General features: G+C 35.4%; 1 protein-coding gene across 4 annotated transcripts in view; it reads right to left on the bottom strand.

The window, feature by feature from the left end:
- Window positions 1-18,278, bottom strand: part of LRP1B (LDL receptor related protein 1B) — a 2,138,546-nt gene that overhangs the window by 680,257 nt on the left and 1,440,011 nt on the right. For all 4 annotated transcript variants that reach the window (XM_051849573.3, XM_070071546.2, XM_002712121.6 and 1 more), the window contains exon 32: window positions 9,833-9,982. In XM_051849573.3, the coding sequence (XP_051705533.3) occupies window positions 9,833-9,982 (150 nt within the window). The remainder of the gene's footprint in view (window positions 1-9,832; window positions 9,983-18,278) is intronic.

Below are 18,278 nucleotides of genomic sequence, written 5' to 3'. Positions count from 1 at the left end.
TCTTAGGATATAACGTAGAAAAAAAAGGCCTTTGATGACTTCTGCATATCAATATTAGTAAATTATTATATGCTACTTTTAATTTTTCTGTGATGATTTATAAAGTATAATATATATTTTCATAACAAGTGTGCAAATTGAGCACTAGACATGCTTTATTTTTAATGAGTCCTAACATTATTTATCACGTCATGTAATATTTTGCTAAGGAGAATGCTGCTATAAATTTTAAAGTCATATCACTGGGAAATCGGCTGAGCACTTGTGTTAGTGTAAAGACTAATGTTTCGCCATTAATTGTGACTCAGAGTTGTTCAGTTAGTGGAGAGGATAGGTGATTATAAAGGCTTTGTCATAAAAATTCTAGTGGGAACATTTGAAACAATTAATCTCCACTAATATTAACACCATTTTTATTCTTATACAAATGAATGTGACATTCATTGACATTCAGATAGCATGTAGACGCGTTTTAATCTGACAGTCTTGACTTTCCTATAAGTAAATTGCCAGTGTGCTCTGAGTTTTCATAGCAGTCATTACAATGAGTCCAAGACTGTGAGGTGAACCCACAAAGCAGGAATGTCCTCAGGGTTACACTTGTCAGACTTTCCAGTGATCCTTGAAGGACAAATGAGTGGCTTATTTTGTTACTTTGACTTAAAACAACTTTGTGCATTCAAAGTCAACATAAGGCAAAGGTTTCTTCACTACAGAGCTGAGTTTCCTTCTGACAAGAGATTGAGAATTCATATGGAGCATACCTTTCCTACTCCTTGATTGATCACAATAGGAGGCAAAATTGAATCTCTCACTAATATTTACTTATTAAGTGTGTTTCTTGCAAATTGCTACTCAAAACTGATCAATAGTAAAATATACTTCAGCTGTGATTGATACACAGAAAAAATCATCTGACAGATCTTAAGTATTCATGGAACTGTGTATTCAAAGATTTTTGTGGCCTGTACCTGTAACTCAGTACAGAGGTAGCCAATTCCAAGTATTCCAGATGGGTGTTGGAGATAACAGCATAGATGTTTACAGAAAGTACCAACCTGTTCAGGGGCCAGCCTTGTGGAACAATGAGTTAAGCCACTGCCTGCTATGCTGGCATCTGACATGCGTGCCAGTTCAGTGGTTTCCCAGCTCTGATCCAGCCCCCTTCTAAAGTGCCTGGGAAGGCAGCGGAAAATGGCCCCAAGGACTTGAGTCTCTAGACCCTTCTGGATTTCTTGACTCTTGACTTTGACCTGGTCCATCCCTGACTGATACAGCCATTTGGCAAGTGAACAAGCAGGTTGAAGAACTCTCTCTCTTTTTCTCTCTTCTTCTCTCTGTAATTATGCTTTTCAAAATCTTTACAAAAAAAGTACCAATGTATTCAAATACAAGTAACTTAAGCAATTCTATTTTTATTCTCAATAGTTTAAGTTAAATAATTTTGACCAGCTTATGAAATAGATTAATATGAAGTCTGATGAGCATAATTTCATAATGAAGTATATTTTAACCATAATTTCCTAATTACGGTTTATAATTTTAACCATATTTTTTGTATTGTTTCAACATATGTAATCATTTACTTACAATTGTTTTGAGCACAACGCATTAACTCTTTAGTGAAAAATCAAGCAAGATTAAAACTTTGTAGTGCATATGGCCAAGGTTCATGTTTTCACAGAACAGAAAGTTAATGCTTATAGTTTAATAACTATGCTAGATCACACAGTTGGTTAGTGAATATAGGCATCTGGGATATATTTCCTTCATTGATAAAGATGGTAACTTAAATGATCTCTAAGGAGATATTTAGTCCTAAAAGTCTATGATGATTCAATGACATAATTAGGGTTATAACCTTATTGTTTATCATTTATATATAGAAATAAATAAAGAACTTCCTTATTTATGAACTCTCTCCATATATGTGTGTGTGTGTGTCTGTGTGTGTTTGTATAGACTGTCTCCTCCAGAAATTCATATATTGAATTCTGACCCACAATGATGTCATGGTATCATTCAATGAGGTATTTGGAAGGTAATTAGGTTATTAGGGTAGAGCCTTCTTGATTGTGTCTGTGCCTTTATAAAAGGGACCCTAGGGACTGGCCCCTGTATTCTTTCTCTTCTCCCTGTCTTGTATGTGAAGATTCAAGAAATTAGGAATCAAGAATAGGACTCTCACCAGAACCTGATCACTCCAGCACCCAAATCTAAGAATTCTAGACTCTGGAGCTATTACAATAATGTATAGGTCTTTGTTAGTTAAACCGAAATAAGCCATATCTATCTATCGATCTATCTATCTATGCATGCCTCTCAATAATCAAGAAGAATTATGTCCTAATCAACAAATACCAGATAAATATAGTTTACAAAGATCACAAAGTACCATAAAACAATAGCAATATAAAAACTCAGGTACACAATGAAATCTAAAACAGTAGCTATGCAATACAATAGCAGACAAAAATGAAAAAACAGCATCCAAGTATGAGTATAAGAGGGAGGTTAAACTGAAGCTCAGAACTATTGGAATGCCCTGAACTACACACTTGACTTGGTAATACTTGATGAATTAATGCATGATTCATTGCAAAGGACATTATCAAGATCACCTGTGTTTACACCATATGCTGGCTATTGAATCTACAAATACCAAGGATTTTCTATATAGACATATAGACCTCTTCAGGTTTGCTTGAGTAATGGTATTCATAACATCACTTCTATTTTAAATCAGTGATCCATTTGCATTAGGTATTCCATGCCTCGTTCTAAAAGTACAAAATACAGATAAGCCACCATTCTATTTCCTAAATTCCATCTTAATTTCCTCCAAATACCAATAAGCCTGCTTCTGCCAGTATATTTGTTTTATATGTGAATTTTCTTTCAGCTTCATGAATTGATTTTTCTAACTTTCTCTTCTGCATAAATACAAGATATGCAGTTGGCTCTCAAACTGCACATGCTGACAGGGAAAATGGATAGTAACTTAAATAAAATCCATAAATAACCCACAAACCCTAATTTTAATCAATAGTTTTAACATCCTCTTCCCCCTCTCAAAGGCACTTAAAATTGAACAGTACTTGATTAACTTGAGTTTATTTCACTGCCTCTTGCAGACATTAATGACCAGGAAAATGCCAAAAGATGTGAGGAGAAGGGGAATAAAAACAAACAAATCCTATAACTGAAATTGAAAGGATCAATGGTTAACTACCACCTAGCTGACTATATACTACTTTATAGCATTAACCAGGTGAAAATCATGTAGGAAAATGTTTGGGATTATCATCATTAATTTATGAAACTAAAATGTATTTATAAATGAAAATTATCTTAAAAAGCTGTGCTAAATAGAGTACCCCTCCCTTATCTGTGATTTCCTTTTGTGCAGTTTGTTGTTCACAGTAAATTTAAAAATATTAAATAGAAAGTTCTAGATATACACAAGACACACATTTTAAACAACTTTTCTGATAGGATATTGCTATAGTGGTGCTATTTTATCACTGGTTATTGTGAATCTTTTATTGTAACTAATATGCAGATTAAATTTTATCATACATATGTATGTATAAAAAAAGGTACATAAAGGATGCAGTACTACCTGCAGTTTCAGGCATCTGCTTGGCATCTTGGAACCTACTCCCTGTGGTTAAGGATTAAAATACTGAGAAAAAATATTGAACAGAAAAGGTGATAGATACAAATTTAGAGCTACTGGTTTTGCAGAGGAAAGCAGAAGCTATTGTACTCCGATTTGCTAACAGTTGGAAAAAGACAGTTTTTGAGATCATAGTCAAATATGGGGAAAGCAGCAGGCATTTGACCTGATTAGCAGTAAAGGTGCCTGTGTGCCATATCAGAGTAGCTGGGTTCTGTTCCTAGCTCTGGCTCTTGATTCCAGCTTCCTGCAACTGCAGACCCTGGGAGACAGCAGGGAATGGCTCAAGTGATTGAGGACTTTCCACCCACATGGAAGATTCAGTTGGAATGCTAGCCTCATAGCTCTGGTTCCAGCCATTGTGTTGTTTGGGGAAGTCAATTAATGGAATGGAACTCATTCTGTCGCTCTCTTTTTCTGTGTCTTCCACTCTTTCTCTGCCTCTCAAATAAATAAATACACAAATGAAAATGAGGCGAATTTGATGTCCAGAGTTATATGCTTGTCAGCTTATATTTAGTAACTTTAACAGTGCTGAGTCCTTATAATTCACTGTACACAATATGTAAATTAGGTCTAATCAAGTGAACTCCCTGAGTTACTGTAGAACAGAAGCACAGACAATACTTTTGGATCAGGGTAAACAGAACAGATGTCTCAACTGGGAAGTTAGCAGAATCACCTGGGAAGACTTATTTCATTGTAATTAAATTAGTTTTATATATTTTAATCAAAGCATTTGTATGTTAGCAGTAAAAATGCTGATTAAGAGGTGTCAACTGGTGCCCTCTGAGTTGAATCAGTAACACAGGGCTATGGTGGTGAGTTGTTCTTTGTTATCTAACCCAATCTTGGGTTAGATACTGTTAGTCATGACAGCCTTCAAAGTTGCACAGTAGTTTTATTCTTTTTAAAAAAGAAAAACATTTAGTTATCATTTACAAGGCAGAATGACAGAGGGAAAGGACACAAAAAAAGAGAGATAAATTTTCCATCAATTAATTCATTACCCCAAACACCCGCAAAACTCGGGGCTGGGCCAGGTGAAAGCCAGGATCCAGGAACTCCATCCACATCTCCCACGTGAGTGGCAGGAACCCAGGTTCTTGGGCCATAGCTCCCTCCCTGATGCAATAACAGAAGCAGGGTGTGAAGCAAGAGTAGCCAATATTGAAACTGCCACTCAGATATGGCACATGGGTGTTCCCAGATGCAGTTTAATTCCCTTGCATCACCATACCCAGCCCACTCATGGTATTTTTCTAATAATAAAATATCACTTGATAATTTTAAAAAATATAACATTAACTAAACATCTGGATTTCTTTCCTTGGAAAACGGAAAATCTAACACAAAAGGTTAATGTCGTTCCATGTGGCAAAAAACTAATGGAAATGAGAGTCTTCTAGCTCAAATGGGGCAATAGCTTGTCATAATTTCAGGTAAATCCAGATGCAGAAGTCTCAACTGTGTCCCCACTTAACCATCATGTTGGAACTATTTGGTTTTACTACTGCTGACATACTTTCTTAACCGGTCTGTATTAAGTTTCTGAATTTGTTAAGTCTGTTCATACATAAAGAAATGCTTTGTGGATAGGGTAACAAATGCACTAATTATCATTGCTGTGCAACAAATTACCCCAAAATATAGTATCTGCAAACAGCAAACATTTATGGATCACATGGTTTCTATGTGTCAGGAATCTGGGAGTAGCTATGTATGTAGTTCTGGTTTGGAATTTTTCTTGAGGGCTTTTGGCTTGTGCTATAGACATCTGGCACCTTGACTAGTGTGACAGGGCAACTTAAGAAATTTGTAACTTAAAAATGTCTCCACAGAATATAGCATATCTGAGTGTGGCTAGGCTTGCCTAACCACATCAGAGCAGAAACTGTTCCTCTGAGACAAACAAGTTATAAATGCGGTTTGCTTATCCACCTGTAACCGTGTGGGCTGCTCATCTGGCTGTAACCGGCATATTTCTGGCTTTGGTACTTTGGCTTGCTTGCTTGCTAGATAACTACCAAGACCACCAGGGTGTGGTTTCTGCCTTTAACACCGCCACACAATTACAACTCAGGGCTGCCTTCTGGCTTCTTGCTCTGTGAGAAGTCGCCAGCTGGCTAATAAAGATCCTAATTTGACCTCAAAAGTCTCACTGTTTTGATTGGTTCGCCCTGAAGCATGAGGACCTGAGGTTCCCTTTGAAGACACTCATTCCCATGGATGTTGACTGGAGACACCAGTTGTTTGCTGTGTGCGCCTCTCCTTTGGGCTTCTTGGGTACCCTCGTAGCATCATCTGGCTTTGTCAGAAGTGAGTGACCCAAGAGAAACGGAAGGGAGGATTGCTCAGTGCCTTTTGCGACTTTCCAAAATCACATACCATCGCTGGACTCTGCCTTATTCTCTCATTTTATTAAAGAACAGTCAGAACACACTGAAAGGGAGGGAAGTAAACTCTACTTCTGGAAATGAGAAATATGTAAGTGTTTAGAAACTTACAGTCTTGGGCTTGGTTTGGTGGAATCATCAAATATTTGCTTTATTTTTGACAAAAACACTGCCAGATACCTAACTTTAAGGTTTCAAAGATCTCGTCAATTTATTTTCTGTACATTATTCCAAGAAAAACGAAGAATCCAAGAAGTTAAAATTTAAAATCCTTAAGATAAAAATTGGCAATGAGTATACAAAGATATTTTTAACTAAGATTTCAGAAAACCACCCTCAGTGAAACAAATTTTAGCTATTTAGTATCTACTAGCTATGGAATCCCTATGGGGAACTGGTGCATATTTGCATATATTAGTCACTCCATGTTCCAATTATTTGTTTCCTGGATATAAAACTTCAGTATCAAAAAGGCAAATGTCTTCTTAAAGATTTGTAACCGTGATCATCAGTAAGCCCACGGAGAGTGGTGAGTTGCTCTGCTTTACTTTCGCATTGCTTTTTTCCATGACTATAATCCGCTCAGCAGGAAGCAGGTTATCCCCCCTTATTCTACTCTCAGAGAGAAAGAATGCAAGTGCTGAACAGAAGGTAAACCTGAGCAGGAGCGTAAGTTCAGAGCTACCCCATGAAACTGTGGACATTCCTCCCCCGCTTCTCTTCAGTGATGACCTGTCAATTTTTAACTTCCTAACTGATAGATGTACTTTGATATATCCAGTTGATGTGGTGCTGGTAGACATTCACAGGTTTTATTAGATTTGTTAATTTTTCTTAATCTTTCAGGGCTAATCATATTATGGTAGTAGGAAGAAGTATTCATGCATAGCCACTCACTTATTAAAATAATTTTAATTTATGCAAGTTTATGTTTTCATGCAGCATCAATGTCATAGCAGATTCAAAGTACTGGAACATTGTGATTTCACCCAAACTCCCTTCTTCCATTTTATTCATAAGCCAAATTAACCAGCTTTGTTTTTTGCTAAAATGCACTACCTGACCCAGTTTCCCAAACTGTATTCATAGTGCTGAGTCCTGTAAATATTAATTTCCTACTCAGAAGGGTCAACAGAAATCATATTATCAAAAACCAACTTTCATAAACTTTTACATTTTGCACAAGACAATGATTTTTATAATGTATATTTTTATAATATACATGACATTAAAAAGTGTCTTTCTTGAAATCAGATGACAGATTTTTTTAAAAAAATATTTCCTCTAATTTACTTATTGAGAGGCAGAGAGGAAAAAAAAAAAAAAAACAGGCAAACAGATAGATCTACAGCTTCCATCTGCTGATTCACTCTCCAAGTGCCTGCAGTGGCCAGAGCCAAAGCTGGGAGCTGGGAACTCAATCCAGGTCTCCCACATGGGAGGCAGAGACCCTACCACTTGTTAGCTCCCAGGGTCTACACTGTCAGCAAGTTGTAATGGGGAGCCAGAGCTTGCAACTGAAAGCAGGCACTCCAGCATAGAGCTCCGGCATTGTAACCAGTGTCTTAATCAGTAGAACAAATGCCTGTTCCACATTTCCTCTAATTTAGGGGCTTCACCAGTTCTTTTGTTTGCTACTATGAGCTGATTTAATTAAGTCTGTTACAACTTTGAAAACAAAATGTGGATGGTGAGTTGGGTTATTATAGTTTTATTCAGCCACTCGTAGAATTTGAACTCTGCTTATTTTTTATTGTTGTAGTTTAAAACGCCCATAAATGACATAAAACAAAATGTTTCTTTTAATTTGGAAAAACTGAGTTTTGTAAAATAAGTTTGATGGCCGTATAGGTGCTACATAACAATTATATCTAAATTTTTACTCTAAAATATACTGTTTATTAGGTATAACTCATGAGTGTGTGTGTGCACATGTGAGGTTGTGTGTAAAGTTTCTGGATGCAAACAATGAGAAAAATGGGAAGTTAGTGCTGTATGAATAGCACAAAAATTACTCAAAGACCCAAAAGGAAATTGGAGGCTTTTAAAGTCAAGATGACTTTTTTTCAATTTGAAGTTCTATATTTGGTTAAGAACTATGTTTGAAAAAAATATTAATTTTAAGAAATATATATAATTTTAAGAAAAAATATATAATTTTAAGAAAAATATTAGTGAAACAGATGTCAGGAGGATTGCAATTTAGGAAAACGCTACAGCAAAAGGAAACCACTAACATTTGATGGCTAATGAGATAAAATTGAAAAGTGCGTTAAAGTGTAAAATTAAGTAGCATCAGATTCCAACTTTAACATTTTTGCTACACTGCTTTTCAAAAAGATTATACACGTACATGTGGAAGTGAGTCTCACAATTTTGGGATATTGGCAGAGGTATTCAATAGCTATATTTTCCAGATATAAAAACTGAAATACAGTTCATACTTAACACCTGATGATTGGTTAAAACAATCTCCCTTTCTCTTTCTCCCTCATAAGACAAATGGAAACTCATTCTGTCTTAAACAATAATTTACAATATCTCTACTTTATTCACTTTCTTTGAGAAATTTTTAATTTAATTGGAAATAAAAGGTAATAGCGCATTTTTAATTACAAAATGAATTTTAAATCTTTCTTAAAAAACTATTAACTTGTAAACTTATATATTTATGCAAACTCATTACCTGTGTCTGAAGTCACACACACACACACACACACACACAAAACCTTCATATTAAATCTAGGAAATGATGAAAGCTGAAAGATTATAGAATGTAGAATTAAAAGGCCTAATTTATTTTCTATATACAAACATTAAAATATATTCAAATAGGCTTTTCATAAATAGTAAAATTTCTTAAAAGGTTATGCCGGCTGTATTATGAGATTCAAAGTGGAAAACATAACGTCATTGTTCTGATTTCCTGTAACCAAATGTAACTCCTGAGATTCCCCATGGCTACCTAATCCTCACAGTGCTGAGCTCCTGTGAACTCCAGCACGGAGACGTTCCCCAAGGAAAAGCACCGCTCTGTTTGCAAAGAAGGATTTCTCTATGGTATTCACTTTTACATCTCTTTAAAAATCCAAATCATCTTTGCAACTTACATTTCAAAAATTGGCTTCCAATATTAACACAGTGGAGGTTGGTTATTTATTCTGTGGAAAGTCATAGCTCCCTCTTAGCTTCCGGATCACCTTTCTTGCCTGGCACCTTTTTCCCCCCATATGACTGAACAAAAGGAATGAAAATGAGAATGAATTCAGTAAAATCTCTACTCATCCTTAAATATGAAAAGGAATTGTGTGAGGGGAGCTCATTTCAGTCATTGGACCAATGTGTCCTGTTGACATGTCTCTTGAATTATCTGTGTTGCTTAAGCTATCCTTTATAAGCAGAGTTAAGCCAGATTTTATTTTTATTGTGACAAATACACAAGGTTCTTACACTTTAGGTTGCTGCAATACAACACAGAAAATAATCATAAAATAATACAAGTCACGGTAAGCTAAAATCAATAACAATGAAGCTAGTATTACTAACAGTCCTAAGTCCCTGATCTAGATAATCTTACAAGTCTGTTTGTTAAAGTCAAAAATATAAAAGGAAAAAAGGAAACAGCATGGCGATGTGTAATTTGAAAGTACTTCTGGTGTTAATGGAGCAGTAACTTACCTGAGCTTTTAAAAAAAATCATAATTAATCAACCGCCAATCAATATGAAGCATCCTAGCTACAGAATCATTGCACTTACCCATGATGGTTAGGGCTGTAGCTTTGGTTAATTCTTCTTTCATTGACTCTATTACTTCTAAATTACCACCATCCAGGTTGCATCTATTTATAGTTCCATTTCCCGAGCTGATCCAATAAAGCTTGTTTTCCACATAGTCTATCGATAGACCTGTAATTAAATTATACAACTTAAACATAATGATAGCTACTTAGATTGTAATATTCACCTGGCACCACTGGATATGAGACTGAAAAAATAAATTGGAAGCTCAGATTTCTGTCTTAAAAATAAGATTTGGCTAATAGGGAAATATATATATATTGTTTTAACTGACTGAGAAACATAGTTTTATAGCCAGAATGACAGTTCCATTTTACCAATATGAAAAATACTATTAGTTAAGAAAAGTATTCACAGGTAACAGGCAGACACTTCAGATATTTTTAAAAAGTTTCTATTTCCAAATTGAGTACCAAGTATCTTCAATGTATTGAAAAATTTAAATGATTCATATGAAATACTAATTTCTCCAATGGAAATTTTAATTCCACTTCTACTTTCAATAAATATATTTTGGGCAGTAATAGATTTAAATTGGTGCTATCAATCTTTTTCTAGTAAATCGAGAGCTTGAAGATTTTCTTTAGCACTTTCAACAAAGCTCAGCACTGAATCGTCTCAAAGGCCAGCAAACCATTCGGCAAATCAGTGACCCTAGTCAATGGATTAGGACATTGTCCCTGCATGATACAGTGTACCACAGAACTCCAAATGAAGCTTACTGTATTTTATAGAAAATTTCATGTATTATATAGTGGTGGTCATTGTTTTCAAATGTCTTGGCATAAGTACTTTATGTTTGCTAAGAGTTCTCAGTAAACATTTACTTAATTACAAGCTTGCTCAGCAAGATCATGGTCTATATTTAGAGTAAATCTGGAGAGCTGTACTGTGGCGTAGCAGGTAAAGCAGTGCCAGCATCACATATGGGCACCGGTTTGAAATTCAGCATTTCCACTTCCAATCCACTCTCTGCTATGGCCTGGGAAAGCAGTAGATGGCCCAAGTGCTTGGGCCCCTGCACCCACATGGGAGACCTAGAAGAAGCTCTTGGGTCTTGGCTTTGGATTGGCATTGTTCTAGCCGTTGCAGCCATCTAGGGAGTGAGCCAACGGATGGAAGAACTCTCTCTCTCTCTTTGCCTCTGCCTCTCTGTAACTCTGCCTTCCAAATAAATAAATAAATCTTTAAAAAAAGACTGTGAAAAAAAAATAAGCTCTCAGTAAAGACTAGCTATTAAATTACAATCACTTTAAAAAAAGAATAAATCTGTGACTCTTTGTTGATCCATAATTATTTGGAAAAAAGCACATGGACATACAAAGATATACAGTGTAGAAAGCTGTTCCTAGGACCTCCCACAGAGAAAGAAATGAACAAACCACAAAAAACTCCTCCCTTTAAAAAATAATTAAGATAAACAAGAGGAGAGTGATTAGGGCAGGGAAGAACGAAAGGAGAGTGTGAGGGAAGACTGGAGTAAATTTCATGATTCAAGAGCATTGAAAGTGGGTCAAACACAGCCTTAAACAATTATGAACAACAGAGAATCTCAGGCCAGAGAGTGACACTGATTTATAGCTTTCATCAAATAGAAACAACTTAAGAAAACTATACAATATATCAGCTATTTGCTGACTTACTGGTGTGTTTTGCTAATAAAAGTCTGAAGGTTCACCAGAAAAATCATGATGCATAAAATTAGATACTGCAGGGAAGCAGTTTTCAGGTTTTTTTTTTTTTTTTTGATGGCCACAGTTGGTGACTTGTTTTAATTACTTTGGAAAAATAGTTCAACAAAAACAGCCAAATTCTACAGTATAATATTTTCAGATTGAAAGTCATCTAACATCCAAATCTTTATGAACATTTGGTTATTCTTTATATACAAGCCATCTCCATATGTTTTTTGTTATAAACCCTACTGAGATCGTTGATTTTTAGAATAACTGTCCCATTTTTATCATCTACATAGTTGTCTATCTAAAGCACATACTTTCATCTTTAATCAGCAAAGAAATTAATCTTTACTACAGATTAATGACACAAAACACAACCCAAAATTTCTGTTGCTGAATTTTTATCAAAATCAAAGAAATATATCTACACAGACCATCCTATAAATTATGTAGTTTACTCATTCTTCTGGATATTCTAAATTCTATCTCTCAGTCAAGAAAAATCATCACAGAGCTATCTACATTTTTTATTTCTGCGTGTTTCTCCCTCCCCTATTCTCTGGCTGAACTGAGCTTTGGCACTATGCCATAGGTTTGAATGAAAGATGCTGTAAGAAGTAGCCATAGGAAACTCATTGTTATGGTTTCTAGAATATAACATCTAAAGCACTATATCATACAGTGACCTCTTTATCCAAGGACCCATGGGAGAAATTGCTTGTGGGCCCAGTGCCAGAAAAACTATATGTGAAAAATATAAAGTTTTAACTGATCGTATTTCTCTTTTTGCTTAGGCTGCAAAGAAACAGGAGAGTGAGATTTGTGACCCTTCTCCCATGGTTGTAAAGGAGTTGCATTTAAGCTACTAACTTTACCCCTGCCTTTGACAGACTAATCTATTATTATCTTTCAGTTTTAAAATCAACATCCTTGTCTGGCATTTCTTAAGGAATACATTTGTTTGAATTTCCTCAATGCTTTTGTAAGTGGGGGAAGGATACCTTCCTACTAAACGTGGCCAACTACAGTTAACCCAAAACCACGACTTGCTCATTCATCTAACACCCAGAAGTTTCTCTAGTCTAATGTATATTATATAAAGCAGGTACTGGAACAGAAAATTTGCAGAGATTGGATTAGAAATCACAAAAGACTATTACTCGGCATCTGAATTGTGGATGCCTAAAGCAAAGAGGCTGTGGCAAAGTCGCTTATTATTGACACTGTCTAGTATGATGCCTATTCACAGAGAAGAAAATTTATAAATATTAAATGATTACGTGTTAAAGTGAAATGAACACTATGAGAAACGGTGACTTGATCAGCCCTCACCCTGACTGTTGATGAGCAGCTTAATATGTTATCCCTCTTAGTATTTTTTTTGTTTGTTCTACTTAATACTTTTGGTTGAATACTGTAATCAATACACAATTCCTCTTAAGTGCTGAAACTTAATTGAAAAGTGATCGCTGTTAAATATAAGAGTGGGAATAAGAGAGGGAAGAGATGTGCAATTTGGGACATGCTCAAGCTGACTTACCTCAAACAGTAGAGTTAGAAACATACCAGGGGATTCGAATTCAATCCCATCGAGGTGGCATGTACCAATGCCATCTCACTAGTCCCAGTGATCAATTTCTGTTCACAATTGATCGTAATGATAGGACTAAGAACCAAAGGGATCACATAAACAAGAATAGTGTCTGCAAATACTAGCTGATAGAATAAAAAAGGGGGAGAATGATCCAACATGGGAAGTGAGATACACAGCAGACCCATAGAATGGCAAACGTCCTAACAGCACTCTGGCCTCAGAATCAGCCCTTAAGGCATGTGGATCCGGCTGAAATGCCCATGAGAGTATTTCAGGCATGGAAAGCCAAGACACTCTGGGGAAAAAAAAAAAAAAAAAACTAAATGAAAGATCTCCACGAGTGAGATCCCAGTGGAAAGAATGGGTCATCAAAGAAGGAGGTACCTTTCTCTGAAGGGAGGAGAGAACTTCCACTTTGACCATGGCCTTGTCTAAAAATGATCAGAGTCAGTGAACTCAGGGGGCTTCCATAGCCTTGGCAGCTCATGACAAGAGCCTAGGGTGATTACTGATGCCCTGAACAAGAGTGTCAATTTGTTAAGTCAACAACAGGAGTCACTGTGCACTTACTCCTCATGTAGGATCTTTGTCCTTAGTGTGCTGTACATTGAGATCTAATGCTATAACTAGTACTCAAACAGTATTTTTCACTTTATGTTTCTGTGTGGGAGCAAACTGTTGAAATCTTTACTTAATGAATGCTAAACTGATCTTCTGTATATAAAGAGAATTGAAAATGAATCTTGATAAGAATGGAAAGGGAGAGGGAGTGGGAAAGGGGAGGGTTGCGGGTTGGAGGGACGTTATGGGGGGGAAGCCATTGTAATCAATATTCTGTACTTTGGAAATTTATATTCATTAAAGTTAAATAAAAAAAAAAAAAACAAAAAAATAAATATTAAATGATTATATGGATTGTTAATTCCACTCTGAAAAAATTTAAGTTGTTTTTAAGGTGCTCTGCCCAGTAAACTTATCCTCATGACAACTTTTAAAAATTTATTTTATTTATTTGAAAGACAAAAAGAGAGAAAGAGACACAGAGAGAGAGGTCATATCTACTGGCTCACTCTCCAAGTCCCTGCAACCATCAGGGCTAGACCAGGCCAAATCCTGGAGCCAAGAACTCCACCTAGGTCATCCAAATGGTGGCAGTGACCCAGCAACTGCAGCTATCACCTGCAGCCTCCCATGGGGCAGACTAGCAGGGACCTAGAATCAGTCAGGAGCTGACCCTGGACTCGAACCAAGGCCCTCCAAATACGGGATACGAGTATCCCACATGGTATCCTAACTGCTATGCCAAATATCATAGCAAATAGGGAGGAGAGCAGGGATTCATTAAGTCTACTTAGTATGGATCAAATTTTTATAACAATTTTTAGATTGAATACTTTTGGATCAACAGAATTAAGATTCATGGGACAAATGCACCTGAAATTCCTTTATGAGCCTACATATGCCTGTGGTACATGTCACCTTGTCTACAAAATATACCTTCCTTCCTGTGTAATCATTAATTTAAACCGGGAACACCCCTGAATGCATTTTATGGGCTTATAAAATAGAAGTGTGATCTGTAATAAATTCTATTGAGAATTTCATAAATGTAAATATGTATAGCAGTACATATTCAATGAAATATACTAATATAAATGCTTTTATATAAGATTTTTAAATTTCATTGTTATTAAATACCTAACTCCTAATAATACCAAAAATTGATTGGCATACAAATATTGGGATAGTTTCTAAATTAGATGTCTTTTAAGCAGCAAAATGGTAGTTGTTTAATGTAATTGAAACTATTCAGTGATGTTAGCATGTTAAATCAATAACTCTGAGAAAACTAGTAAAATGTTAACATGTTTATAAAAGTGTCCTGGAACCTATAAAAGAAATATATTTAATTCTGTAGCAGAGGGTCCCTATTATGGGTAGCTGAGATTTAAAAATCCTCAAAAAGGAGCCAGCATTGTGGCATAGTTGGTTAAGCCATGACCTGTGACACTGGTATCCCATATGAGCACTGGTTGGAATTCCAGCTGCTCCAATTCTGATCCACTTCCCTGCTAATGCACCTGGGAAAGTAGTGAAATACATCTCAAGTACTTGGGCCCCTGCCACCCATGTGAGAGAACCAAATGAAGCTCCTGGCTCCTGGCTTCTGGCTTCAGCCTGGTCCAGTTCCAGTCTTTGTGGTCACTTAAGGAGAGAACCAGTGAATAGAAGATCTCTATGTCTCTGCATAACTCTGCATTTGAAACAAATACATAAAAATTAAAAATAAATAAAAATAAAAATGCTCAAAAGGATTGTAGGATCTGTCTGAAAAATACAGTGTTATTAGTTTAGTCTAATTCTGCAAGAGATATTATGAATTTTTAAAATCACATGGTTCTGATTGTCAAAAGAATAAATATAGAGCCAATAATACAAGTGTAATGAGTTAATGAAAGAAAAAAGTCATCATTTAAATTGGATAATCTTTACAAAAAGAAAAATCTACCTTTTTATCTATCTTTCCTATCACAGTAACATTAAAAGGTTAACATACATACTTTGATTCTAACCTTCCTTATTTTAAGCCAAAAATTTCCTTTAACATATTACTTTATTTGAATGATTTTATTTAAACAGGATAGTCTATATTTTTGCTGAGATAACTGTTAATTACAAAATTTTGTAATTTCTCTCATAATAGAAACAATCCATGCCCTGGCATGAGCAGATACACAATATTTGATTAGATAATATGGTCTATATTACCAAATAATAAGTTTTAAATGCTGTTACAAAATAAACTAGAGAGTTAACTTTATTGATCTTACTTTTTTTTTCATTTTTAAATGATTCAATTAAATAAATATACTTGTAGTGTGTAATTAAAATAAAAATGTGAAGGCACTAAAAAGGAATTTTTAAATTTAAGGTTTTTCTAGAAATAGCAATTATCTAATAATTGATGTCACTTATCAAATATCACTTCTTAATTCACACCCAAGGTTATGAATTATAATTATCTGGAAAGGCATTAAAAGTACAGATCCCTTGGTTCTGTTCCCCTAAATTTCTCCTAATTGATTTGGGCTGCTTCCAGGCATTAGTATTTTTAAAAGTATCTTCAACTACTTCTAGAATATGAAATTCAGGAAATCTTTTTAAATTTGTAATTTTTATAATCTTTCAAATTTTAATTTTTACTTAGTTCAACTGAGCTTTTTAAATTTTGCTGAAAAAAAGTGTCATAATGGTGATGTCTTCGGAGACAGAAACAGTAACGATGTAGATGAGAAAGAAGATGTACTATGAATGTTAAAATCTATGTGATTAGTTTCAGAGTCTCTAAGCAGATTATCAGAAATAACATCAAAATTTACATACTCTTTGTAGCATTCTGTTCTAGAAAAATCTCCTCATTCTGGAGTTGTGAAAGTTGTAGAAAATTACCACTGAAAGTACATTTACAAAAAGATGAGGAATCCAAAACAAAGGCATCTCATGTTGCTGATAGAAGAATTATCATATTCCAGATCCTTTAAAATGGAGAGCATTCTACACTTCCTTTTAAGTTCCATGATTATTCCTGGGGCAGAATCATTTCTGAACCACCAAATCTTTAGGCTTCAATGGAGGATAGTTATTTGATAGGGAAGTGGCCTGGAGCTAATGGTGTATTCTCTATTAAGTTATCTCAAGCAATGTTTTCTCTCTCCTGAAAACAGATTTTGTAAATTACTGAATAAATGTGTTGAGGAAAACCAAGCAATCCCTCTGTTCTATCCTTGACTTATCTCAGAAGTGAACATAAATAAAAGGTGCCACTCCCATGTGCTATATTTATGTGTCTTTGGTAGCCTTGCTCTGGCTACACCTTCACCACTACAAAGCAATAAAAATAACCATATCAGACAATAAAGTCTGCCACATATAAAACAATTAACACATGTTTTCTCCTTATGTGAAGCATAGGGTTCTTTTTATTTTCCTCTTAAGATAAAATCCTATTTTAAAACCTGAAACCATCTCTGGTAATCCCTGTAAGTGATAATTTTGAGATAATTTAATTATTAGAACTGCTTAGATTGTACTTAATTCATTACTCATAATACTGTCTCAGTCATCAAAAAAAACACATCAACTACTCTGTGAAACATGATAAAGCATATGCTTCTGACTGAAATTATTTGCCATCTACACATTCAACAAAAGACAATGATCAACCTAAAAATGCTCAAAACTCAATACTTTAAAGAGATCCAATTGGAACATAGGCAAAAGAGATGAACAAAAGATACACAGATGGCAGATAAGTACATGAAAAGAATTTCAACATCATAGGAAAATGCAAATTACAGTAACAATGATCACTACACACCTATCAGACTGGCTAAAATAAAAAATCATGACAGCACTTATGCTAGTGAGGATGCCAAGAAGAACTAGATCCCTCATACATTGCTGGTGGGATGTAAAATAGTACAGCCACTTTGGAAAACAAATTGGCAGATTCTAATACAACTAAGCATAATGTTACCACAGGGTGTGTCAATTACACTCCTGGGAATTGACCCCAGAGAAGTGAAAATTTATGCCAACATGACAACTTGTACATGAATACTTATAACAGCATTTCTTATTAATAACCCAAAACCAAGGCAGTGAGGATGGCCCAGGTGCTTGGGCCCTGCACCTGCTTGGGAGACCAGGAGGAACCACCTGGCTCCTGGCTTCGGATCGGCGCCCATGGCGGTCATTTGGGGGGTGAACCAACGGAAAGGAAGACTTTCTCTCTGTCTCTCTCACTCACTCACTCACTGTCTAACTCTGCCTGTCAAAAAAAAAATAGAACCCAAAACCAGAACCATCCCAGACATCTTTTAACAGGAAAACGGCTAGCTAACTGTGGTATATATGAAATACTATTCAACAATGAAAAGGAATGAATTGTTGATATGGCAAGCAATCTCAATGACTCTCAAAGTAAATACATTGAATGAAAAAAGATAACCTAAAACTTACATAATATTTGCTTCCACTTCTATAAAATTTTATTATGACAAACATTTTTGAAATGGAAGACAGATACACTAAAGGAAAAAAGGCAGGCAGGAGAGAAAGTGATGTGGTA

Source organism: Oryctolagus cuniculus, chromosome 3 (genome assembly GCF_051225735.1).
Source record: "Oryctolagus cuniculus isolate XC-2025 breed Fujian yellow rabbit chromosome 3, ASM5122573v1, whole genome shotgun sequence".
Taxonomy (NCBI): domain Eukaryota; kingdom Metazoa; phylum Chordata; class Mammalia; order Lagomorpha; family Leporidae; genus Oryctolagus; species Oryctolagus cuniculus.
Note: the sequence above shows the minus strand (reverse complement) of the source record. Positions and strands in the feature narration are given on the sequence as shown.